This window comes from Amblyomma americanum, chromosome 8 (genome assembly GCF_052857255.1).
Source record: "Amblyomma americanum isolate KBUSLIRL-KWMA chromosome 8, ASM5285725v1, whole genome shotgun sequence".
In the NCBI taxonomy this organism is placed as follows: Eukaryota; Metazoa; Arthropoda; class Arachnida; order Ixodida; family Ixodidae; genus Amblyomma; species Amblyomma americanum.
Window position 1 is genome coordinate 5,748,647 of NC_135504.1, and position 26,793 is coordinate 5,775,439.

At 46.2% G+C, this 26,793-nt stretch overlaps 2 protein-coding genes and 1 long non-coding RNA gene across 3 annotated transcripts in view; 1 reads left to right on the forward strand and 2 right to left on the reverse strand.

The window, feature by feature from the left end:
• The first annotated feature begins 2,185 nt into the window (after positions 1–2,185).
• Positions 2,186–17,613, forward strand: LOC144100822 (cathepsin L-like peptidase). The gene is made up of 7 exons (XM_077633695.1): positions 2,186–2,322; positions 2,760–2,902; positions 5,370–5,561; positions 11,765–11,953; positions 14,440–14,605; positions 15,975–16,080; positions 17,508–17,613. The coding sequence occupies exons 1-7, from the start codon at positions 2,220–2,222 to the stop codon at positions 17,605–17,607; spliced, it is 999 nt and encodes a 332-aa protein (XP_077489821.1). The 5' UTR covers positions 2,186–2,219; the 3' UTR covers positions 17,608–17,613.
• The window catches only part of LOC144100823 (uncharacterized), a 33,292-nt gene continuing 15,358 nt past the window's right edge, over positions 8,860–26,793 (reverse strand). The window contains exons 2-3 of the long non-coding RNA XR_013307856.1: positions 12,990–13,060; positions 8,860–8,907 (exon numbers count right to left, since the gene is read on the reverse strand). This is a non-coding gene — a long non-coding RNA (uncharacterized LOC144100823). The remainder of the gene's footprint in view (positions 8,908–12,989; positions 13,061–26,793) is intronic.
• On the reverse strand, positions 19,467–25,236 carry LOC144101466 (uncharacterized). Its single transcript, XM_077634650.1, has 4 exons — positions 25,054–25,236; positions 23,833–24,144; positions 22,317–22,555; positions 19,467–20,157 (listed from the first exon to the last, which is right to left on the reverse strand). Exons 1-4 carry the CDS (start codon positions 25,234–25,236, stop codon positions 19,899–19,901), a joined length of 993 nt encoding a protein of 330 aa, XP_077490776.1. The 3' UTR covers positions 19,467–19,898.

The following is a 26,793-nucleotide window of genomic DNA, read 5'->3' on the forward strand; positions in this document are numbered from 1 at the left end:
ATTTGTTAACAGCATGTATTTTCTGTAGTTTAAGCTAACGAGAAAAAATTCGAGATGAAGGCCAGGAACTACATGTCGGTGGTGAGCAGGTGAACTTGTTCCCAATTGACCATGGCCTATTCAGTGGATAGCCGAGCGATCGTATCCTATGCTGAATTTTTCATTTTCATATCGTGTCGCTCTTCTTTCTCCCTTGAACTTATTATTGCTGCTATCACATTAAAAAAAAAGCCTGCGCCAGGTATGACGCCGTTATCACGGGTGAAGATGGAATTAAACTATAGTTTCGTTTATAGCGTTTAACGTCCCAAGGCGACTCAGGCTATGAGCGACGCCGTAGTGAAGGACTTCGGATAACCTCGACCACCTGACGTTCTTTAACATGCACTGAAATCGTACAGAACACGTGCCTCTAGCATTTCGCCTACATCAAAATTCGAACACCGCGGTCGGTATTGAACCCGCACCTTTCGTGTCTGAGTCGAGCACCGTAACTACAGAGCGACTGCTGCGGTACACAAAATCGTTTATTACTTGTGTGAAAAATTCGAGACGGAATGCCAGAAAAAATGCCGTCCAAACAAGCAGACATCAAGAATACAACTCAGTTTCGGCTCATTCAAAGTAGTGTAAATGAGCCTGCTATGAAACGCAAAATCACAGCGGTAAAGAGAGGGGAAAAGAGCAGAATAGGTCAGGGAAGGAAGGAATAAAGGAAGTAATGAAGGAAGAGAAGGAATGAAGAAGGAAGGAATAAAACTTTTTATTGCCCGGTAACAAATGCGAGTCGTTGATATCCTAGCTGGAATCCAGAAGGCGAAATGGGCATGGGCATAGATTGTAATGCACAGAGAGCATGACCTTTCTTTTCTTATGGTAACGGAGCGGATAGAATCATGTACACGGGTGCACGAAATACGAATGTTTATGAGTATAAATTAGCCGCAGCTGGCACACGACGGGCGTATTTGGTGGTCCGTGAGACCGCCTTTCTCATACAGGGGACATACTTAGTTTCTGATCCACCTCTTAGATAGGTAACGTCAAGATCACAAGAGTCTATTGATAAAAGTTCAAAACTGCTCAAAAAGAAGAGGACGGGCGGTAAAGAAACGAACACGACACCACAGGTGCAGAATGCCTACTGTTTCTTCAAGGCAACAACCCAGGCAACAATTAGATTGTGTACTCTGTGATGCATCACCAGTGTAGATCATACTGCACGCTCTGATAGCCTTCTGATAGCATCATCCACATTTCTATTCTACACCTCCATCTACAGCCCACATTTCATTTCCAACTCACTTGTAAGCGGAATGATGCTTTTGCTATCGCCCATCATCAGATAAAAAAAATTGCGCCAATACCCTCAACAAAACAAAGTGACTAACCGCTTTCTATGTTGATTTTATTTATCTATACGCCATGCCCAACGACCGACCTTTAAGCTGCCACACTTGAGGAGCACCGAACTGCGCCACAAATCATTTAACGACCGACACGCAGCGAGATATGGCAGTCAATTTGTTGCGTTTAAAGCCGGTTATTTGTCCTGAATGGGCGGCGTTTCCTGCATCGCGTAACCGACTAAAGCGAGTTTGTGAACTGTTTTCTACTTCACATTCGTTACCCCTGCTGGATATATCATTTCCAGACAGTTCGTTTCGCTAGAGGAAGAGTATTTCGTGAATACGGCATGCATTAGAATAAAATGCGAACAGTCAGTTGTTGTCAGTGCCGAGAGAGCTTTGGGCTTGCTTTCACTTAGGAGCGGGCAGCGAAGCGTTGTAATAAAATAAGGAAATAAAACAAAGACGCATGTAAAAGCAATTTTTTTTTGTCGACTCCTACGCGACTGTGCGGATGCACCTTCATGTCCTGAACGCCGCGATAACGAGGCTTCTTCGTCCCGCATTGAACTATAAATAAATAAAGCTGGCAAAGCGGACCATAAAAATCCCAAACTGTTGAATTCATTCGGAATAGTCTGCATTTATCGCTCAGCCTCCTTTGCCGCACTTTGAAAGCAGGCAAAGATGTCCTTCGTTGGAGTTGCTGCTCCGTACATAAATTTAAGCACAAAGAAGCGAAAGCCCCGCACGGTAAGAAGCCGATCGCTGTCTTAAAATTCATACTGTATACATTTTGAGCCAAGTTGAGGGTTACTACAAAACAACGTGTCCCTAGCTACGCTGTAGGAGGCGCTTCACTTTGCCGTGATGCTGCCCAGCCTCATGATGTGCGTTGCCTCTGTCGCTGCTTTGGGTCAGCAAGACGAAAAGGAACTACGGACAGAGTGGGAAGCCTTTAAGGCCAAGCACGGTGAGTGTACGCCGCCGTGGTGGCAGTTTTTCTTAACAAACATTGCTTTGATATAGATTAGGCCTTTGAGCTTGTTGGCTTTGATGTAGACGTAATGAAGGGCAGAGCACATGACCGCAGAAAAGGGGCCTCTTGCTGTCTTTGCAACGCTTTGAATGGCCAAAGACTATCCTTCATAAGCTTGCCTAAAGCTAACACTTCTAAGCAGAAAGAAAATACTGATTACGATTTTCAAATAATCCACAAATATCGATATGCGCCAGCTGATATTAAACGCTGTTAAAGTTAGCGTGTCGACTTACTATGGAGAGTGGCTTTATAAAATTACGAAAACCACCTGAAAGCCAAGCATCATGCAAGGAGATGCTACCAAAAATTATCACCATCCCCCTGCCTCGAGGCTATTCTTAGTAATACGTCATTCCCTGTTTTACCAGGCAGAAACTACTTAGAAGGCCCAGAAGACGAGTTCAGATTCAAAATATTCGCTGAAAACAAGCGGTACATCGAAGAACACAACGAAAAATTTCACCGAGGCCAGAAATCCTACCGCCTCACTATGAATCACTTTGGAGACATGGTGAGTACCGGAAAGCCTGCCTCGTAAATGATTAGTCGTTACGGATCTGTAAATAACTAATGCAGAACTGTACGCAGCATGTTCGTTGTAAGCTGAATTTCAACAAAAAAACGTCCGACCGCAGCAGCGACTAAGCTACCATATCACTAGCTCTTAAGCGACAGCGAAAAAATAAGTGCAAGATCTTGTAAGAAAATGGTTTGACCAAATAGCGGCTTAATTACATGTTCCGAGTGATGCCTTGAGTTGGCGGTGAGAACGGTAAAACCCACTGTTGTGAGCCCTTGTATAGTTCACTAGGACATTTCCAAAACCGTCCTGTCCGTTGCAAGAACCCAAGAACCAAAGCGTAGGAATCATTCCAATATTGAAATACCATTAACAACTCAACATTACATTATTTGCAAACACTGTCGTAAGGCCATCAAGACGTAATGGCTGCACACTGCGGTCGCGTGTTCTCCGTTGATCCGTATGCGTGTCATCTGCGCCCCACAGTTCTGTCTTGTCAATACTAACTTGCGAGGCGAAAACCTGAAGGTCAAACCAAACGCTTTCAATTAAACTGAAGATAGCGCTGGGTTACCACGAATTTGGGATGACAACGGTTTAATTCAGTTCTGCCACAACGTGTCGCATGACAACAGACACATTGCTGTATTTTTTCCTGAACAATTTTTCCGCGGTAGTAACGAAACTTCGACCTGAGAACATCTTTATAACGCACCACTTGGCTACGGCGCGAGGTATACACGCGTCTTGGCGCATTACTTATAGCCCTATAAAACGAGGTGAGGCAAGCGTGTAGTGAATTTGTCAATTTTTGAAAATTTTCATGTTGGTTGAACAAACGTGGCATTTGACAAAGAAAACCACGTCATTGATCTATTTTAAACCGCTGGGAAAATAGGGTTTCCTGTAGATTTGGGCGTGGGCGAGGACGACACCATTCGCCTCGTCATGGCCCTGGCCATGAGTCGAATGTAATATGGCCTCCCATATCACAACGTTTATCGCACGGCCAAGAGCATAATCGTTATCCTTATGTGTAGCCTCTTTAAGACAGTTCTGGGCTTCCTCATGTGTACATGCACCTCTAGACTCCTTGTTCTCGGAGTTCACAACATGTTTTCGGAAATCCAGGATATTCTTCTGAACTCTCAACTGGACCCGTGTCCACATCAGCTAAGAGGGCAGGGCCATCCTTTCAAGAATCGGCGGACCGTAAGCCACCAAGATCTTGGCGCTGAACCGGATTCTCCCCATCGCTATCAGCTGCCGCCTTCACATGAACCACGAGTTGTAGGCCCCCCGCCGTCAGCCATGCCTTCGCAGCTTCCGTAGGCAATACTGTCAAAACACCATGGTCATGTATGTGGATGTGGCTTCCTATGCACAGCCCAAAAGATATGCTTGCACTGCTGTCAATCGCGCCGGCACCCTTTTTCTTGGAGCGTCCTTCAGGGCACTGGACTCGGCGGCCGCCGAAGCGATCGCCATAGCCATCACCATACAAATGAGCGACGCTCAACACCCGGCACGCACATTTTTGCAGACTCCCAAACCGCCTGCACAGCCTATAGGAGTGGTCGGGTCCTGCGCACGGCTCTCCGCGTTTTGGGCGGCCATCTCCAACATGATCAGGTCATCACCTGGGTCCCAGGACACGCCGGTCTCCATAGCAATATTAGGGTCGATGCCTTAACTCGATATTATAACTACTGAGTGGAGCACACTACCCCCTTTCCATCCATTTTTTCAACTACTAGAGACCCTCCACCTAAATCAGCGTTTCTACCCCCCTCCCCCGCCACATAAGCAACTTTCTGCGGTAGACTCCTAGCAACTAAGACTCATACAAACATTCACTCTCCACAATCTCCACCGCCTACACCACATTCACCCAGCATGATACGCAGATACATGTCCCTGGTGTGGTGATATTTCTATACTCACACTCTTAAATGGGCATGCAAAGCTAAACCCAACAACTTAAAGCCGCGCAACGCGGCTGTGGACCAATGTGAGGTGACGCCGTCCAGCGGCACCCTGGGAAACCCGGAGGCGCTATAGTAGGCATCGCTAAAGCATCGGTGGAGGATACTGGAGTCCTGCACTGAGGACCCCACCCACAATCCTCTCACAGATCTCCTGTCACGCAATAAATGTTTATTCTCTCTTCTTTCTTTTCATGCACTGAGCTCCACCAGCTGGTAAACATTGACTTTCGCTGGTATAAAACACGGCGCCGATTGTTGGCAAAAAAAAGTGTAACTGATTAGAACTGGTCTGCTGCGTCACACCATTCTTCTACTATTAGATATCATCCTTTATAACAACTGTGCTGCATAGCAACTATATATATATAGGTGATTATAGAAAACAGTAAGAAATTCTGCGCCTGCAGCCGTTCTTTTCTTGATGCTGAAGGTTCTTTCTACACTTTTTTTAACACTCATCTGCGCAGCACCATAACGAACGTATGGAGTCACACAAATGCGGCGTCTACACCGAAGTGGACGGACGTGCGGCAGAGTTTTTGGTGCCAGCGAACCTCAACATTAAAAAGCTCCCAAGAAGTGTGGACTGGCGCAAGAAAGGTTACGTGACGCCAGTCAAGCAGCAAGGCGGCTGCACCTCCTGCTGGGCATTCAGTGCAGTAAGCAGATCCTGTGCACCTTACTAACCCCGGAGGCTTAACAGACCAGAATGGTTGCTTGGCGGGCTAGTTGGTTCATATCTAACATGTGTTGCAGCGCGAACCACAAGAAGGGACGACGACAGACAGAGTGAAAAGAGCGCTGACTTCCAACTATTTATTTTCCTGATAGGCCACGCATTTATACACATTTGAACCTTCAGCAGGAAAGGGCAGGCAAAGCAATCAGCATGAAAGGCATAGGAAATTAGGACAATCACCATCGATCCAGAAACTTCAGCTCTTTCTTGGTTAGAACAACTGATGGCATGCTTACACACCGTGTTTTCGGCCCCACTCAAACTATCAGTTCTGTGCAAGAAGACTAACCCGTGCTACAGCAAAAAGGAAAAATCGTGCATGATTAGACACCAGAATCAGTTTGTCACTTGCGACGATGGTGTCGTATATCGCGTTCCGTTGTCCTGCGGACGCGAATACATTGGACAAACCGGCAGGTGCATAAATACCAGATTGAAAGAACACAACAAGAATGTAAATGATGGTGACCAGGGCCATCTTAGCACGCACTGTCGTAATTGTGGCAATGAGTCTGCACGTCGCCGCAGAAAACCTTGCGCGCCTGCGTTCCAAAAAAGCACAATCGTTGCTCGACACAATGATCAGTGTGTTAGGGAGATAATCGAGGCGGCAAGTATTGCTCGTGCAGAGGACAGGTGTGTAAGCATGCCATCAGTTGTTCTAACCAAGAAAGAGCTGAAGTTTCTGGATCGATGGTGATTGTCCTAATCTCCTATGCCTTTCATGCTGATTGCTTTGCCTGCCCTTTCCTGCTGAAGGTTCAAATGTGTATAAATGCGTGGCCTATCAGGAAAATAAATAGTTGGAAGTCAGCGCTCTTTTCACTCTGTCTGTCGTCGTCCCTTCTTGTGGTTCGCGCTGCAACACATGTTACTTAACAGACCCCTCGATAAGGGGTGCCTTAAATGCACTGCACTGACAGGCACATAACCTTGGTCTCCTGGAGCTTCATGACTCACGGCTCGAACTTATGTAATGGTCACTACGTAATGATAAGAGTCTGCCAAGTAAGTTATTTCAATGTGCTCCGTTCTCTACAAGAAAATAGAAGAGTTAAAAAAATGGTGATCTTAAAGCCACTGCCTAATCCATAATGCACTATGTACCCCCAAGACACCACCAAATTATTTGAAATAATTGTTTCATAGCCATCCAACGCAAATACTAAATTAAGTTGGAGAATTAGTTGATTTTAATTGCTCTCGACAGTAATATAAAAAGTACGAAACGCATATTTTAATTCGGAAAATGGCATTTTTGAACCGAATAGGTACTGAGACTCTTTCTTTATGCCATACCTCCGGCGCCCCTATATCCGCCTTCACGAAATCCAGCACGTGGCATACAGTATTTTCTTTCAGTAAATAATCAGTCCACGTCATCGAAATCATATTCCTTTGCTCTCATGTATTCAGCCATTTGTTTAGAATGTTCCATTATTTTTGCTTAGTGCTCAGCATATTAATTGTTAAACATCCTTATTTCGGTTTGCATACCAAAACCGGGGGAGAGCAGGCAAATGTATCAACATCTGACGAAGGCCCACCCACGCTGTAATAGGACTGCCATGAACTAATCACGCGCGCAACCTGGACACATTTCTTATTGTGTAAATAGTTTGTACATATTACTTCTCCCCTTATCCTCTCTTCCTGTCCCCTCACCTCTTTCATTTCATTTCTCCATTCTGCCTGCTGTCCTTTATTTCCGCTGCCCCAGCTCAGGTGCTTCAGTATCAATGGCAGATGCCGGGGCTGGCAAAAATCTTATCCTTCCTTTCTATTATTATTTGAATAAACCACTACTACTACTACAAAATAAATGCAAAAATCATCGCACGAATATATGCACTATACAAAATGAAAGAGATTATACGAGGTGAAATATGCACAGAAGTACACAATGGAAAACAGGCTGTGTATAATACGTATTTCCGGTAAATCAAATATAGAGGATATAAAAATATATTACTCTAAGAGAAAATAAAATACGCAAAAGTAATACGTATATGAATACAAGGCATCAGAGGGACAAACGTCTAGACAAAGTTGTCTTGAAAAAGAAAATTTGAAACTCAGAAAGTGTGGGTGAAGAGTTGTGCTTAGGTTTCTAAAAGTAATCTCACCATGCGCTTTTTAAATATATGATCCCTACAATTTTCGAGGGCTGAATTAAGATCTGTGTGTAGATATGTAATAAGCTAAATATGAGGTGTGTCAGTCCCTCAAAGCCATAGTTTGTACGAAAATTCGGGACGTTTTACTTCCTGTGACGTAGACTATATGATATTTCTTCAAAATGTTCGACGTGGTTGGCAATTGTTTTGTGTGAAAATTATTAATAATCAAGTTGAATTTTTAGGTTGATAATAATATATATCTTGAGCTTACATGATGCCCTACCTGCAGCCCACAGTAAGTAATATCCATATTAGTTCTCAGTATATCGAAAACGCAGTTACCCTCAGCACTGTGGTCCAACAAATTTCTCATGCATCGCGCCAAAATACACAAAACGCACGCACTTTCAAAAAGCTTGCCGCAAAGCGACCCCCACCACTGCACGTATTCGTCGAAATAGCCAAAATTTGTTGGGCCACATGGCCGAGGCTGTCTGCTTTTCCGGACTTGATGTGGATAGTACTTACAACAGGCTAAACCACTCTGAATTATTGAGGATACTAACAGTAATACTTAAAAAGTTGACTGTTCAGTATGCCTTCACCAGCGTACTAGTCACCTCTTTTACGTGCATTCTGAAGTGCTATACAATTGACAATATTTTAAAAATGCGCTCTTCTTACTGAAAACACTTTTAGTTCCAAATTCTAGAAAATCACAGATGAAACACAGGGTATAAATTAAGTGCAACGTGCGCCAGCATGCCGAAGGGAGGACTCGAAATCTTTCCCTGCTTGAAAAGCAACATGGACTAAGAGGCCGTGGCCAACTAGGCAAAAACGCTGACTTTGATCTTCTCAACAGGGTACAGAAACTGTCAGTAGAACGTTTTTCCCTCCATGGCGGTCAGGTATCCTCCAATGAGTGGTGGGTGTCAGAGCTCTACTTGGAAAGCGTTTCGTGCGATTCCGCCTCCTCATTTTGTAGAAAACTTTCACGGGAAGCAAAATAAGCCTTCCGAGTACGGTTCATTTCCTGGTGGTCCCATTTGAGAGGCATCCGATGGCATGAATTCAGAGCCATATATTATGTTGCGTACAGCTGTCACGCATTTTGCCCACGAACGTAGCGCAGGTGGAAAATATCTGCCAGGAAAAAAGAGTTGACGCTTATTTCTACCGCAAGAGAAAAGTTGCCAGGTAGCACTAAAGACTAGGCCACAAAGAACGAAGCTGTTTGCCAAGCGAACAAATCAAGCAAGTGCCTGTTCGCTTGAATCATACCAAGCAATTCTGGGCAAACGCATTTTCGAATGACAAACCATTTATTAACGCATTTTTTTCACATAATGTAAGATTTCGCAGTTACAATCAACATAACAATCAACGTAATACAATACAATCAACATCTGCAGATCACCCAACGGAGGTCTTGAATTTTTTTCTACTAACAATTTTGCTATCATCAAAATTGTTTCCGATTGCTATTCCATGGCAGTCTTAACTGTTCGATGTGACCAATGGAAACACTCTAAAAGAAAGATCTTGTTCCATATCAGAAGAATGGATCATGATCTTCTATATTACTGTAAGAGTATCTTGCAATTTTTCAATTTTCAGAATTTTTGTCCAGAATTGCTGGACATGATTGTTTTATTGGACAGCTTTAGAGTGAAGGACAGGGTGAGGTGAGGTGGGCACATTAGCTGCTCCACATGTATTTGCTTCCGCATCAGTTAAATTCAGATGAGTACATGATCACCTCTATGAGCACGAAAGTACAGCCAAGGAGAAGACGCTTGGAAGTCACCAAGATTATCATTTCTCAGCGTCTGGTATGAGCCTCTGTTTGAACAAAAAGTGTAGTCGCCAGTGATGTGATAAAATGCCGAAGATAAGCTTTCGATGCATATCATATTTGCATAGGCCGCAACGCATATATGAGCATCTATTTATTTCCTGTGTTTCAATTGGCCAATTTTATAAAGGTACCTGCGTTGCCAACCATGCGCAATTCGTGCAGCTTTCTTGAAATGTAACGTCGATTGCATCGAAACCGGCTGAACTTTTTATCCAGGTTGCATAACAAAACCGCTGAACAATCATGCTAAAAACTCGACCAGAGACAGGGTAGCATTCGGAAAGCACCCTTTTTGTTCAAGGGTTAATAGCGGTTCCCAAATGGCGCTGCTTTAATTCATATTACTCACCAGGTCATGGGCAGCACAGGAGTTCATTTAGGACTCTGTGGCTCTCGTGTTAACTTTCTGCATTAGAACAAATTTCCTAGAGTCTAATTTCTAACCAGAGCATCAGCATCGTCAGCCTCTAATTACACCCACTGCAGGGCAAAGGTCTCTCACAAGTCTATCCAATTAACCCTTTTCATTGCCAGTTGCGCCAACCGTATCCCCGCAAAGTTCTTAATCTCATCCGCCCACCTAACTTTCTTCCGCCCCTTGCTAGGCTTGCCTTCTCTTGGAATCCACTCCGTTACCCTTAAAGGTGTATCCAGACGAAGGACCACGCACCTGTTTTGGCCCGTGGACTAGCAGTCACGTGGGGTTTTGCTTCCGGCCTACGAGGTCCGCGCATGGTCCGCGGGCCGGATCGCGCGTGAAATGCGAGAGCATTTTTTTCTGCCGGCGGACCACTGACTTTTTAGCCCACTCGCACACATCAAGTCTGGCAACTACACCACACTGGTCTTTCCCGACTGAGTGCTCCCGGCAGTCGAAGCGACACCAGCGAAATTAGTTTTGCTTCCACTGTTAACATGTCACCATGGTCGGACGACAATACGTTTTACTTTTTAGCCTTAGTACAGCTTTATGGCTCGTTCATAATTGGGCATTCGGCGGCGAGAGCGAGCAAAATTAGTCGCAAAGTCGGCGCTCGCGACGTACACGGATATGGTTAGAAAAGAACAATTGACGCTGACTACGTGCCATAAGCGTATGCACTCTCATGTACGCTAAACGCAGGTATTTTCGGAACGTTGCAGCATTTCTCACATTTCCCACATTTAGTTCAGCGTATGCAAACACAGACGGAAGGATACGTTAAGTCTTGTGGCGCCAGCTAGTTGTTAGGACGGGTAACTATTTCTGTCAACAAACGTACGCTCCACTTAAGCCTAGAAGGGGCACAATCGTCACTCTAAATAAAAAAATAAAGCAAATATTTCACTCATACGTCTTCTTATAGGCGAGGTGAGACCAAGCGAGAAGTGAGTGCGCCATTTATTGCCAGTGAAAGCAACAAAAAAGGCCGTAACAACGATGAATACAGTCCGAAGCGAGCGGTCCTTCTTGGAAGCGCGCCGCCTTATTTGCCGCCGTGGGAATGCTACCTCCTCCTCACCGCGGCAGAAATCTGTCCCGTAGTGATCGAGCTTTCCGCTGGGTATTTAGGCGAAATCTCTGCCAGGGCCGCGGATTCCGCTAGTTCTCGCCGCCGAATGTCGAAGCGTGAGACGAGCATTGCTGCAGGCTTATCACAGAGGCTTGGCCCGCCTTGTCGTCTGCTCTTTTGGTCCGTCGTGTGGATGCTGTCGCCGGCCAGACCCGGCCGGGCAACGCGCGGTCGACCCCACGTGACCAGTCCGCGGGCCATTCCGTGGCCCACCATCTGGACACACCTTAAGGACCAGCGATTATCTTGTCTTCGCAGTACATGCCCTTCCCAAGCCAATTTCTTTCTCCTGATTTCGACTGTGATGTCATTAAACCGCGTTTGTTCCCTCATCCAAACGCGGTTTTATGACATCTTGCTCGAAACAAAGAGAAATGAATAAAAAAAACTACTAAAACTGGTTTTTGTTAAGACGAAGGCGTCAAAAATATGCGCAAACAAAAACATTACAAAATCGTTTTCTCTGAAACGAGTGGGCTGAATGATTACTTGCAACAACCACTCACCGTGAGACTGAGATGATGTGCGCATAACTAGCGCTGCAGAACTTATTTATGCCATTTTCACAAATTGTTTCTCTTTTCTCTAGACGGGATCTCTCGAAGGTCAGCATTTTCGGAAGACTGGTGAGCTCGTGTCGCTGAGCGAGCAAAACCTTGTCGACTGCGTTCACGAAAACTACAATGCCTGCTACTTGGGTAACGCCTGGACAGCCTTCCGATACATATGGGATAACGCAGGCGTCGATACCGAGGAGAGCTATCCGTACGTCGGAAGGGTAAGTACGCTTCTTGAAATTACCAAACAAAGTAAATGCCGCAAGACCATGGCATCCGCGGCCCTACATCGGCAGATAAAGCCCGCTCTGTTCAAGTCAGCTGTCAGTGAATTTTGTGCCCGCTAAACATTATTTACCACGAAGATACGTACTCTTGGCAGGAATGCACAATTACCATGCATTGTTCTAATTTTAGAAAGTTTGGAGGTAGTGTTCTGATCACCTATGAAAAGTTTCCCGCAGGTCATTATTACTAAGCCATTTCAGAAAGCAATCAGATGGCTCGTGGCAGTCAGTTTTTGGAAAAAAAGCTTTTTAAGTGAAACAAATTGCCTGCATATAGTCTGTATGCCATATGTCCTTTGCGGTGTATGTACCACTTAGGCACAGGTGGTATCCTGTAGGATTCATTCCATTATTTCAGTGCCAGTAAATTTTTTTCTGCTGGTTTCGATAAAGGTTTAAAGCTACTGTATTGTCCATAAACTTGTAATTCAAAGAACATCGCAGTGTCTTCCCGCTCCGTCATCATCTGTAAAAATTTCTGAACTGTAAAACGCCAGTTCACTATCCATATGTCCATTTAAAAGAAAAGCCAAGTTATGGTTAGAAGACCTAACCTTTCACTGTTGATTTTCTTTTTGTTTCTCAAGCTTCAAATGCAGCTTTTCACCCAGAATACCGCCGGATGCCACCGCATTTAGTCTATCGTCAAGTTGGAGCTTCGCGAAACGGTTATCATTTTCTACTTTGGTAGAATGCACTCCTTTAGTGTAATGCACTCCTAGCGATTTGTGGTGCACGTTATGCATCGGTAAGAACTTGGGAATTTTCCGGCCTATTTTATTTCTCTGTGCACAGTTTAACAAAACGTAGTGGCACCAATGGTCATTGTAGCGAGTTCCTCATAAAGTATAACTCATTAGGTTATTGACCACAAGCAAGCATTTCAAGCGTCTGAAAGCAACGCGGGAGGTTGTCAGGAGACCAGGGACCACAAACAATTTTGCAGTAAAAAACTGTTTAGGAAGCTCACCCGTGATGGCCATCATGCAGTCGTCGTTGTTGATGTCGCCTCTGAAGCTATGGCAGTCTTGTTGCTTTCATCTGTTCGAGTGGCACGTACCCACAGGGGAGGGGGGGTATCACTCATCACGCAGTCAATCGCAACGGATTCCGGTGCATGAACGCGGGCGCTCCTGGCTGCTTCGTCTAGTTCGCGGCTGAAAGCGTCGCGCGGAGCTGGGCTATCTAATGGTCCGCTCGCCGGTTGAGCGCTAGCGATGGTGGGGACGTTGTAGCTGCGTCACGCGACTAGACCGAGCGCACTTCCGTGCGCCCGTGCCCACTTCGTCTCTTTTTTTTTCTTGCGGTTGAGAGCGAAGCACAGAACAGCGCCCGTCCGGTGTTTCGTGTTTCTTCTTCTCGTCCTCGATCCGTTGCGCTGTGTCAATCTGTGTCGTAGAAAGTATGAACAAACTAGACTACGCCAGAATTCTCTTAGAGAGCAGGTGCCATGACCAACGCGGGATGATTCGACCGGCCGCAGCCAGCAGCCGAGATTCGGCATGCTCATGAGCGTGAGAACAAGCGTAGCAGTAGCACAAGCCAGCCGTACGCGAGGGAAAACGCAGAGCACCAGGGCTACACGGTCAAACCTAACATTATCTCCTGATGAACGCATCATATTTTCTGGACTAGAGGGAAGCATCCGCCCTATGGTGTTCCTTAGCCGTGCCAGGCCAGAAGTGGAGCCGCTGTCTAGCGTGCTCGCAAAGTCGAAAGTCGGAGGCAACGGGTGACAGCTTTTGAGGCGAACTGCTCGTGCTAAGATGTGCCTCAGCCACTGTTGCTTATTGAGGCAACAAATTATTTTCTATGCTTAGAAAAGAAGTTCTCACAAAATGGGGCACAAGATGTCGTAGAACGTAGGCTAGTTATCATATACTCGCTGCCCTTTTGCCGTCAAACAAAATGCTAGCAGCGACACTATGAAGTTTCATTAGGAATCGTTGGCTACTGAGAACACGCTACCAATAAATTTAGTGCTGAAGGTGCACTAAGCACGCGGCGTACATTTTCACAAATTGTCTCGGTTGTCCCAAATTCGTTACACTGGGCATTAAAGGGGACCCTACTCCTCTCTTCCTGTCCCCTGACCTCTTTCATTTCATTTCTCCAATGGGCCTGCTATCCTTTATTTCCGCTGCCCCAGCACAGGAGCTTCAGTATCGATGGCAGATGCCGGGGTTAGCAAAATTCTTTGCCTTCCTTTTTATTATCATTTTAATAAAAAACACATATTACTACTACTTTAAAGGGACCTAGGTGGCTTTATTCGTAGAAAATATGCATGCGCATGCGGTGGTTCTGTTACAAATCCTCTTCTCGCAACTGGTCTCTGTTGAGTGGCGTGAGTCAACAGCTGTTTGCATGCGGGTGAAGCACTGGAAAAAAAAACTGAACCTCGCTCTCTGTGCGTCCAGAAGCAGCCGTGCAAATTCAAGAGGGCCAACGTGGGCGCCAATGTGACTGGCTACGTGATGCTCAAGCGACGCTCCGAGAAGGACCTGAAGGCCGCCGTTGCGACTGTAGGGCCCGTCTCCGTGTTCATAAATTCCAATTTCACGCCAATATGGCTATACAAAGACGGTAAGAAGAATCGGTACAACCTCGGTGTGTTTTTGTAGTGCATGCCTGAGCGTTTTATTGATTTTTAAATCGCGTGGAAAGAGCCGCCGTGGTGGCTCAGTGGTTAAGGCGCTCGGCTGCTAAGCCGAAAGACGCGGGCTCGATCCCAGCCGCGGTGGTCGAATTTGGGTGGAGGCGAATGGCTAGAAGCCCCTGTACTGTGCAATGTAAGTGCACGTTAAAAAACCCCAGGTGGTCGAAATTTCAGTAGCCCTTCACTACGGGGCGACAGTGATGATGTCACATGTGTCAATTAAACACCAAGGACCAATCACAGCACGTCGCCAAACTCGAAAACCCATCCATACCGCTTGATTTGGGAGGCTCCGATAGTATCGACACCGCCACCGTAAAGGGCAAGCGCAGCAGGGCGCATCAGCGTGTCAGGTGGGCGGATGAGTGTATAAATTAAAAAACGAAAACTCCTTATGGCCACGACCGGGACTCCAGCCGCCGGCGGCGCGAACAGATCAGCTTCGCCAGCCACTGCATTAGACAACTACACAGCCTCGCCGCCCTCAAACGCCCCACATGTTGTCCTCGTCAGGTGTGAGTCTCTCGCGCTGTGCTTTATATGTCGTCGTCTTCATCATCTTCCATCCCTGCTAACATCACTCCAAAACCAAGAATACGCAGGAGCCTGCACACGCAAGCCCATATTCGAACGCGTGGCTGGTTTGGACGGTAAAATAGCGAAGGGGAAATCGCGACACGGCGGCCGGGTTTGAACCCGACTGCGAAGGTTCGAACCCGACCGCGAACCCGACTGCGAAGGCCGCGTTTCAATGGAGGTGAAACGCAATGGCGCCCGTGTGCTGTGCGATGTCAGTGCACGTTTAAGATCCCCAGGTGGTCGAAACTATTCCGGTGCCCTCCACTACGACACCTCTCTCAGTCCCTCCGTTATTCCTTCCCTAAGGCGCGGTTCAGGTGTCCGCCGAGATGTTAGACAGATACTGCGCCATTTCCTTTCCCCAAAAACCAATCTTCTTTCATTTTCCCCCGTGTCAGTTCACAGCTGCTCCCGGTTGAGCATGGACTCGCATCCGAGAACTCCAGCCACAAGAGTTTGCAATGGGTGCAGAATATGTGCAAAGAGGGCAATACTTATGAAGTTTTTTCGCCTTTACGCGATGAGGTTTAAAACGTAACCGTAATAAATTCTCGTTGTGCTGAAACCCTTTAGTGTGCTTGGCCAGAGCACGTCCTGAAAGGCATTCGGCTGTTAAACGAAAGATAAATAAAAGATACGTGCCTTAAAATTGCCAGCTGATGTAAAATAAACACTCGTTATCGTAGGAGAGTTTCTAATGACCTCTTCACTGTGTAGGTATCATCGATGATCCAGAATGCACGAGCGATGACCTAGATCATTTCGTCCTTGTGGTCGGCTATGGAGTCAAGCACGGAAAAAAGTACTGGCTCATAAAGAACAGGTAGTGTGCCCTATAAGGATAAGAATTAATTTGGTGCCCGCTATGAGAGCAAGGTATGTGTTATGAGGCCAAATATAACTGAGCTTTGTTTACCACACGATGAGCGTTAGTATACTGTAACATGCTCTGATCAAGACCGCTATAATAACACACAACAAAATACACGTTATTCGCTTGCCAATATAAAAATCCCATACATAACTGCACTAGCGGCTGTAAGTTTATTTTGATTCTCTTTCTCGCTTCGTTTGCAATAAACTCCTCTGTGTTGTTGCGTTCCTTTAGTCCTGTATTTTTTTTGTCTAGTTATCTGACTCCTACAAAGTAACACGAAGCATTAACTATCATTGGTTCAAGACTTACTAAACTATCCCTCAGTGCACTATAATTACAAACTACCCCTTCTTCAAGTCTCACTGACATGCACTCAGGCAACAAACTGAAAAGCGGCTCGCACAAATGTTCATATACATTTTTTTCTTCAGGGTCCAACAGGCATCTTAGAGGGCGATGGTATTGAATAATACGATTCAAAATGTGTTTGTGCACGGCAGGGTGTTAGTATTAGTTCTATGTAAACCGAAGTTCTAAGTTAACTGTGGTTACCTAAGAGGAGAGTATTTCTGATGAAAATATCGTTTCACTCACAGAGTGCATACGCACTAGGCGCAAGTGACATCGGAAAAATGTCCTACATAACTACGATAGAAACTTCGTGAAGGTGATCGACGGCGTTGAACCTCCTATGTTTTTTGAATAAAAGGCGCGCACTGTCCTTCGTGAATGATATGATTGATTATATTCTGCTTTTTTTATGAATCAAATGCGCTTGATGTCCTAAGAATGTATCTGAATGGCAATGTTTTGTCTCCTCGTTCATACACTGTCAGAGTCTTCTGCTTTAAGACACTCTGCCAGAGACTGCTCCTTGAAGCACTTTCAAACTAGAGAGCGAGAACGTTACAGTGCTGAAAAAGAAAAAGAAGGTGCTGAAGCACACGCTGAACTGGCGCGAACAGAAACAAGTCCTGAATTTGAAGCAACTAGGCACCCGCTTCAAGCATCCTCACTGCTGGTTATGGATTTATAAATAATGTGCGCGGGCAAATCGTCTTTCTTGGTGCAATTTAAACTTACAGATCTATTATTATTGATCTTAAAGACACTGTTATAACTGTCTGAGTGGAAAACAGTTGTTTTGTTGCAATCGCCTGCAGGGATAATGGCTCGTGTTATTCTTAAAATCCACCGCTTGTTAGATGAAAAAATCTACTTCTCGTTCCGCCTCATTTCCCACCCTTGGCATTACGAGGTAAAGGGGGCGGTACAATAGCCATCTTCCGAGAGTTTATTGTGCATTAGTCTCGCCTTGTGATGCTTGGGAGTGTTTGCTGTGGCGCCTAAGTACTGATATTTGTGGCTTGCAGCTGGGGCCCCAACTGGGGAAAGAAAGGTTATGCGATGATCGCCCGCGACAAGAATAACATGTGCGGCATTGCATCGTATGCTTCGTACCCACTTGTTTAGCGACGAACCATGCAAGAGAAACAACAAATAAATGACGCAGAGAACTGCTCGGAAACATTATTGTCGTCTTTTATTTCATGTTGGTTCTTTTATGCATCCGTTTGAAAGTGAGTGAGTTGCGCCGCCCTCATTGCCTCTTGCTCCTTGCAAAGTGTAAGGTTACGTACGTTCACAAATGGCGCTGGTCGAACCTTTGCAGGGATTCTTTGCCTTTCCAGTGGAAGCCGCATGTACGCTATATAAATGCATTCCAGTGGAAGTCGCATGTACGCTATATAAATGCATTCATAAAGTTAGCAAAGTGGTTTTGCGTTTATGTGTAACGTTACACAAAAAGCTGACAGAAATCGACGTTAAGAACAGCGTGTCAACGATTGATAAAAACCGGAATGTCACGTTGCTCTAGCATTTGGGTGCTATTTGGGCATAACTCTGGGTAAATTATTGCAGTATCGGAGAAGTCTCATTTTCAGAGAATACATCAGTGCCTTCTGTCAAAACGAAGCTTCCCCTTCGATTCCTTCCCTTCCCCTTCCCTTGACACTTCCGGCCAAGCTGTTGTCTTGCTGTTGCGCAGAGGAAACGCAGAACCAGAAAAATTTAGATTGTTTTCGTATTACCGCATGATTTTGCGCTATGAGATCGACAGGAGAGAGCGCACTTCAATCAGGATTTCTGTGTAAATGTCTCAAGGTGTGCCGCTGGTTTCCGGCATTTACACTCAAGGCTCACCAATAGGCTCAATCGTCGGGAACAGTTGGGGATAAGAGTTAATGAAGAATACCTAGGTAATTTGAGATTCCCTGATGGCATTGCCTAGCTAAGTCACTCTGTGGATGAGGTACAAAGCATGATAAATGAATTAGGAAGGCAGAGCCGAGCGGTAGGTTTTAAAAGCCTGCCGTTTAAAGTTTGCGTTCCCACGCGCCTGTCCCTCTCAGCCCAGACGGCTTTTAGAAGGCAGAGAATGAATACGTACGGCTCTGCAAGATTCTGTGTGGTGAGTAAAAAGCTAGAGAGACTAAATTCTCAGCAGCGGAGTACTAAAGCTCACCTCGGAGTAAGAGTTTCATCCTCAAGTTTTGAATTGTTTGGTGCGCAATATCTTAGGGTATGACCAGTGGTATCCTTTTCTAAAAGACACAGCCGTGTTGAATTCTCAAAACCATCGCTTGCTTAAGAGAAAAGCTGAGGCACTCTAAAATTCAGTGCCTAATATTTTTCCTCTCAAAGCAAATATGTTGACCCTGTATGTTTGTCTAGATTCATAGGTACGCCCTCCTTTTCTGGACGTCATCAGCTAGCGTCATCTGCCGGTCGCCAGTACCGAGCACTGTGTAGCTAAAATATATTTCAGGCTTGCAATATTGCGAAAACGAGAGCTCTGAGAGATTCTGCGCGAATACCGGGATTGTCGTGGGCAACTCTTCCTCTCCTGGGTGCAAAATATGAGCTATAAACTGCTGCCTGCGCTGTAACCATGGGCAGCAAACACCTTGTATGGTCCTTACTGCTTTATAACAAAGAATGGAGGTGGGTTCAAAATAAAAACGTTCCTGCAAATAAAAGAAGATAGCGCAATCCGTTGAGCTTTCGCGAAAACGCTCATTAATAACACAAGCGCTGTCATTTTCTCGCTCTGAATACGTTGTAGAGCATGCTTAGTCAGGACACAGCGCACAAAATGCGGTCCACGATGGACCGCGGTCCATTATGGGGGCGACAACGTTGTTTTTCTTTCAAGGAAGCTTTTATTAGGAAGCGCAGCTGTGGCTCAGCTCACATGAGCCATGATATACTGAGCGAAAGCTCTGTTAAGCATGGCTAGAAACTGTTTTGCTTCGGTTCATCTTTATTTTTGTAATACTTCAGTGAGACCAAATAACGTGATGCATCCCGTACCACAAGTGCAAGAGCAAGCGTCCAGAGTGGCGAAGATGACTGCCAAGCGCAAGAGCGAATCACGTGGCACATCACATGCCACAGCGAGCGAGGAGGAGCGGCCGAGCAGCAGCCAGCGCAGCGGTGGACGTGACTGCCAAGCGCGCAGCTATGGCGTCGATGAAGAAGATCAAGGCACCTGCCACGCGCGATTTTGCACATGTGCGCCTCCCGTTAAAGTTCAAATCCAAGAGCCAGATGACCTTCAGGCTCAGCATAGGAGGGGTAGAGCTTTTCGCTCTAAAACAAATATTGCAGAGACACTGTTCTATAATAACTCCTTGTTTACTGCTAGTACAGCGAAGGGCCTTAAATATATGCCAGAATAAGTGCGTAATTTGTGCCTCTGCCTAAAAGGCAGAAGGCGGGCTACTGAGCTTGAAGCGGACGTCCCGTTCGCACTCATCCTCTGCCGGAGGAGACATCCTGGCTGGTGGACCGTGTGCTATCCACGCAAAGTCCAGGTCCGTCATCATCTCAGGCCTCAGCGTGTCCGCCTTCATAGGAGGCACGTAGCGGCGCGCCAGCCGCCTCCTGAGCGCTTCTAAGAGCGGCTTGGGGAGCGAGATGTGCTCCCCGTACGTTAGCAGGTCATGCCTGCTCAGGTACCTGCGCGTCGAAACAAGCGTCGCCACGGTCAGCACGTCCGTAATTGCCGAGAGCAAAGAATGTAATGCCGATCGTCACAAGCAAGAATACAAACAGAAAGCAGCAATATTTCCAAGTTGCACATCATGGTGTGAGTAATAAACAATTGTCTCGGACATGTGTTCTATATTCGCGGTGGCTCAGTGTTTATGGCACTCGACTGCTGACCCGAAAGACGCGCGTTCGACTCCGCCGCGGCGGTCGAATTTCTATGGAGGCGAATTTCTAGAGGTCCCTGTACTATGCGATGCCAGTGCACGATAAAGAACTCCAGATGATCGAAATTTCCTCAGCACTTCACTACGGCGTCTATCATAGCCAGAGTCACTGTGGGACGTTAAAACCCCCTAAGCCATAAACCATATAATGTTCCAAGGACATGGCGCTAAATGTGCCAGGTACACCACGAATTGCAATACAATTGCGCGACATGCGAAGTGAAGGCCTCATGGAGTGGCACGTGGTGTCTAATGTTAAAAAGCTGCACATGGGCTATGGTAGACGTCTTAGTGAGAACGGGGGTGGGGAGGGGGAGGTCAAGTACGCTATCCAAGAGCAATTAATAAACATCTCCTTCATAAGCAACAACGCAGGCTTCTCAACTGCGGCACAGCAGCGACAGAAACGAACCTGTCGAAAGAAAGCAAGGAAGATAAATTTTCATTTTCGCTTTACACCGCCTTTCCCTCTACTCTTCTTCAACAAACGTAGCGCCATCCATTCTTCAAGAGAATTTAATATCAGTGCTAGAATTGGGTTTAAGCGACAAAGGACAGCGCACCCTTACCCAAATTTATTTATACAGTCGAAAGACTGTCCATAGACTTCTCTCCATAAAGTCTATAGACTCTCTCTCTCTATAGACAAACCCTAGAGAACAGTGCATTGGCAATACAAATCCTATACACAGTCTATAGACAATCTATAAAATTATGGCCATACACTTTTAGCAGGCTTTTTAGAGAAAGTCTATAGACTATAAATACACGAAAATAAATATCTATTGGAAGGAAATGAGCCCATAAGAAGTCTATAGACCATTTTTGTAAGGACAGGAAGGAACGAAGTTGACAGGACAGAGCGCTTCAACTTTTTTTCGTTCCTGCGCTGTCCTCTGCGTTTAAAACGAATTTCACTAATGCCCCAACTATCCTGAAAAAATGTCATCGCAAGCTCAGTGCATTCGTCGAACAATAAATGTGAACTGCAATCCTGCCTTCCTACAGACCGGATGATTTTTTTTAATTATTCGCCTGCACTATCGAAAACAATGTCTGCGATATGGCAGCGGATGATTCATCACAGGGTGGCTACAAACGTCCTCTGATTATAAGGAGCGGAATATATGTTTGTTCTAACAACTCTACTGAGGGAACACGAAAGCAGAAAATTGCTTTCTGAGAAAAGGAAAGGGTGCGGTAATTGTCTCACATATCGGTGGTCACCTGAACTGCGCCGTAAGCGAAGGGAGGAAGGTGGGAGTGAAAGAAGAAAGAGAAAAGAAGGTGCCTTACTCGGGTGCTCCGGAGAAATTTCTACAGTTGTCTGCTTTAGTGCCATTCGTATTTTGAATTGTGTATTTCCTTTTTTATTATTGTGTAGCAGCCTAGGAATTCCCCTTCTTTCCTACTGTCCTCATAGCTAATTATGCGTGTTCTTGTGAAAAAGTCTCTACGAGTTCGCACTCCAAGCACACTTTTGAAAAATTCTAGAGGACAGTAAATCTCCGCCTTAAGAGTATGACAATAGGTTCCTTCAGCGTCCCAGAATCCTCTTTGCGCATCACTTCGCCCGACAGGGACACTGTCCTTTCTTTCATTATCCCTCAGCGATTAGCCTACTTTTAGGAGTACAATGCGATAACATTAGAGATCCCTCCCGCGCAAGTACTCTTTCTCTGATGCCTTGGTTCTGCTTGCATGCCCATATGTGCAGAAGTGTTCTTTATCTGCTTTACATTAATATAGTGCAGGAAGTCTCGTACGACTGCTAGCTCAGTGGTGCAGCGATCATGCGACTTTGTTGTAGCCCGCGTTGACCGAGCTTCCAAAGGGAATAATCCTTCCTTCGTTACGTCCATTATTACGTTATAACGAGGTTCATAGCCTGTCTAATCTGACCTGTAATGGAGCGAGTAGATGGCCTCAAAGGCGCAGAAGCGGTGCGCCATGCTGTCTCTTATCAGGTCTCGCACGGCCAGCGCCACCAGGCGGTCCAGCACCGACAGCAGGATGTCCTCGGAGGTGAGGACGTACGCGATGAGCTGCATGTATATCTCCACCACCTGACGTGCGTCGCAGTGCACGAGAATCTTGGAGAGCGCAGCTGAGGCCAGTTCTGGTTCTTCTCGCAGCATGTCCTGCGCCGCAGTAATGCGGGAAGATGTTGAAAACGGGAACCATCGATCATGCATTTACTTTTGATGGTGTTAGTGCCCTAACTGATCTTTTCAAAAAGCATATACATAGTAACCCAAAACAACAAAGACGACAGACCAGAAGACGGGACAAGCGCTAACTTTCAACTGAAGGTTGGACAGCACCTTGTAAGCATGGCCGAAATCTAGATCATCCGAACGTGTGCATGTTTCCATTCTGTTTGATTAAAACTTCAGTGTAAAGTTAGGGCTCCTCCAGTCTTCTAGTACATCATCTTTGTTGCCCTGCGTTACTATGCATATGCGAAACCAAACAGCCCAATTTACTATTATTTTAAAGAAATTATTATTGCCAGTGGACCTAATAACACTGCATCAAAATGCTTTACGGAAAGACTATCGCCCTCCTCCCTCAACCCCCCCCCTCTTTTGACGTGATTAATATATGATTTGGTGTGACGTCCAAATGTAAATAGAGCTAATATTACTTAGCAATAGCCGCTTAGTTTCATGTCGGGGTATATCTACTTGGAATTGCTCGAAATCGCGTAAACGCACAAGAGATCATGTTTCGTGAAATTAGAGTCACTTTCCATGTTCAAGCAAATAACACTGGCAGGAATGAGTATAACTTACACTCGTCCAACCTCTTAGTGGCTCTGGCTGCAGAGTTTAAAGTATCAGCGATGCACTTCAAACTTGGCATTGTTTTGCTGCACATAGTTTTCGACTGAAGCTGTCTGTGTATGTGTGTGCGATTGCGTGTGTGCGTGCACACGCGTAAGTGCACGCGTGTTTGAGCCCTTGCGTGGGTTTGAATCCTTGGAGAAGGTCTTAGTCATCACATTCGTGACTCGAATTCCAGGCGACGCCCCACTGTGTAAATTTTCAGTACTCCAGTGCCAGAAATCTGAAATTGTACGCACTAAGCAAACGCTACGATCTAAGTCATGAATACGGAACCTGTAATAGTCGGCATTGTTCCGAATCATAAGGCTTCATCAACAAAATAATTTTATGGATGCGAACGCAAAATGTATGTGCACTGCGGCAAATTCTGCAAATTAATAAACTCACTGTGGTCTGATGAGAATCCACCGTGGGGCAACATAAGCGTTCTATAGCCAACAGAAGCTACGACGGATATGACGCCAGTGGTTGAAAAAGGAAGGCGAACCAGGCCTGGAAAACTATTTGTTACACGGTTCTTTCTGAGCAAAACTACCAGCCCCAATTGCCGTACCAATATTGTACTTCACCTGGATGGTCATGCGTGCCATATAGAACACAGTGGACGAGGACGCGTTGACGAGGGTGCGAAGTAAGGAGGCCAGCAGGTGTTCCAGGTTGCATGGCTTCAGGCGGCGGCAACGGCGGGCCACTGCACTGCGTACTACGTCCAACGCGACGCGAACCACGTGTTCGTTGGTGCTGAACAGGTAGTTGTGCAGCACCAGCGCCAGCTCGTCCAGGAAGTCCTCCAGAAGAACCAGCTTGGGCGCGTCACACTTTAGAGAAGCCAGCGCCACCACACCGTCCGCCTCGGTGAAGCGGCGGAGATTCTGCAGCACCTGGCGGCACGAGCAGCATCTATTCATCCTATGAGTCTGTCGCCACGTAGAGATGCGCCACGGTAGGAAGCCCGCTCTCTCGTGGTTTGACGAGGAGAAAGCCATCGCGGTTACAACTTCGCTGAAGGCTTCCAGTGTTCTGCATATCTTTTTGTGTTTCAGCTACCATCATGGCATTGCCCCAGCGCCAGGCTGGATCACATGAACAGGTGTTTTATCTTGCGTTACTTAAGCTTTCATTCCTCACAAGCGTACGTTGTAAAGGCAGAGCGCTGTAATGTCAATTAAGTCTCACTCGTACTTGGTGCGCTACAAGATAACACTGTTCCAGTCGAGGCAGGTCTCTAATCAAAGAAATAAAAAGGAACATACAAACCAATAAATTAATTCGCAACGACAGTGGATGTGTTAGTTTCCTGCCTCTACTTTCTCTTTCCATAATACCCTGGCAATGCTGCGCTGCAGTGGCTTCTATTATTCACTCCAAATATGTCACTGCGACGCTCACTTCCACTTCATTAAGCCCTGCCGGATGCAGTAAAGTATGATAGCACATCTGCGTACTGTAAGCTTGAGCAACTGTGTTTGCTGCATGCAGCCGCCGGACAAAAGAATTGATGCCACAGATGATACCAGCAAAATATGCTTGACGCATGAATACTAAAAGGAAAGATAAAGACCCCTTGTCAACAAAATTAGCTGCACAATGCAGGTAGCGTTGATGACAAAGTATGTTTCAGATGGCAGAGAGGTGATTCCTTCCGATTGGACGAGATCTACTGTGCGAGCAGCCGCCAAATAGCCCGCATGGAACTTTGGCTTCAGTTTAACCCCATTGGCAGTTTGACCCCGACAGCTATTCTGCCGACGGCCGGCACAGCAGCCACTCCCCTCTTGATTTCCTTTTACCTGAGCGGCACGCCTCCGTCGCCTGCGACGGCGAAGGACGACGGAGTCCAAGAGACGCTCGTAGCGCCGGCTGCACTGCTCCATGCCTCGCTTGGACGCTTGGTGCGGACGATCGGGAGACGGGTTGGATCCGGCAGCCTGCTTCTCGTGGCCGGCTGGGCAGGCGGCCGTAGCCGCGTGCATCTTCTTTCTCCCGCGACGCGCATGGCTGCATCTTTAGCTGATGATCCGAAATTCACTAGAAGGGGCCGCATTTGCATGTTCGATGTCCTGCGTCTTTTAGTGCAGCGTTTCACGACAAGGTACGCCTTGCCTGCATCACTTGCGCCTTCATCTTTCCCTTTGTCATGGGACACATAAAAACGTTTTCCAGGGTAACGATGGCACCCACAGAAAGTGCGGCAGCCATGGAGCCATCACGCTGGCATTTTTTCATAAGATCTCAAAGCTCGCCGTGGAGACGTTTAGTCCCATCCGGGGACAAGTGTGCGGGACGTGACACCTCCTTGTGCAGGCTCTCTGATTGCCTCAAGTGCTCCTGAACCATATTCGGTCTCCTTGAACAAGGTGGTAGTTCGTCATCATCATCGACATCAGCCTGACTACACCCACTCCAGGGCAAATGCCTCTCCCATGTCTCTCCAATTAACCCTCTCATTTGCCAGCTGCGCCCACCCTATGCCTGCAAACTTCCTAATCTCATCCGCCCACCTAACCTTCTGCTGTCCCATATACTTCGCTTGCCTTCTCTTGGAATCCACTCCGTTATCCTTAAGGACGAGCGGATAGTGCGAGTATAATTCCTAATTTTCTAATTGACATTCCCCATTTCCTTCAGTTTTCATTACCAGTTTTATGACACATTTTGAAAAGTTTCATTTGCTTTTCTTTTGTGCTTCTCTTGAAACAGAGCAGCAACACAGGAGAGTTCACGAAATTAAATTTCTTTTACTCGTCATTGGAAGCTGCCGCGGGGGCTCAGTAGTTGAGATGCTCGGCTGCTGACCTGAAAGACGCGGGTTGAATTCCGTCTACGGCTGCCACATTTCAATAGAGGCGAGGTGCTAGAGGCCCGTGCACGGCTCTTTAAAGAACGGTTCTTTATACCGTATAATTTAAAAATAATTTTTAAAAACCGCTGCTCGCAGTAGCTCGCTACTGATTAGCACGACGCCCCTCACCACGTCTCACCAACCCAGATGACATCAGTAGGTAGACGGCGCAAGCTTGAAGGCTGGCTCTGCTTTAATTTTTTAAGGATGGCGCTCATCCAGATAGGTATTTATACAAGCCTTATTACGTGTCATTGATACTAGACCATGCGAATAAGATTAAAGAAATACACTGTAAAACTCAAACTTTCAAAATGTCTACTTTTCCCTAAACGATAGGTGAATGGACCAAGCTTCCATCCCATATCGTGTCAAAACAATCAAACGAGGTATTTGCAAACTCTGTATCCCTTTTGAAATAGAATACTAATATTTGTGTGTTGTTTGCGCGTGTGCGTGTGTTTTTAAGCGTTCTCGTGAAGTGTATTCATGATGTATTGATGGTGCTGCCGATGTGCACGGAATGTTGCGCTACCTGTGTTATTTTGATTGCCTCTTTGTTTTTCCCCCAGCTGTAATGCCCAAGGGCGCTGCGGCTACTGTGATAAATAAATAAATCATCAGGAGCTGCAGCAGCAGCCTATGTCCACTGCAGGGCAAAGGTTGCTCCGTCCCATTTCGGTTTACA

Bases quoted from the DNA above. Each gene is read 5' to 3' on its own strand.
- LOC144101466 (XM_077634650.1), bottom strand. From the start codon at position 25,236: ATGCACGCGGCTACGGCCGCCTGCCCAGCCGGCCACGAGAAGCAGGCT. The intron at 24,145-25,053 runs GTAAAAGGAAAT...TCGTGCCGCCAG, and splicing joins GACGGAGGCGTGCCGCTCAG to GTGCTGCAGAATCTCCGCCG. The intron at 22,556-23,832 runs GTGAAGTACAAT...ACTGCGGCGCAG, and splicing joins TGGCACGCATGACCATCCAG to GACATGCTGCGAGAAGAACC.
- LOC144100822 (XM_077633695.1), top strand. From the start codon at position 2,220: ATGCTGCCCAGCCTCATGATGTGCGTTGCCTCTGTCGCTGCTTTGGGT. The intron at 2,323-2,759 runs GTGAGTGTACGC...CTGTTTTACCAG, and splicing joins AGCCTTTAAGGCCAAGCACG to GCAGAAACTACTTAGAAGGC. The intron at 5,562-11,764 runs GTAAGCAGATCC...TCTTTTCTCTAG, and splicing joins CCTGCTGGGCATTCAGTGCA to ACGGGATCTCTCGAAGGTCA.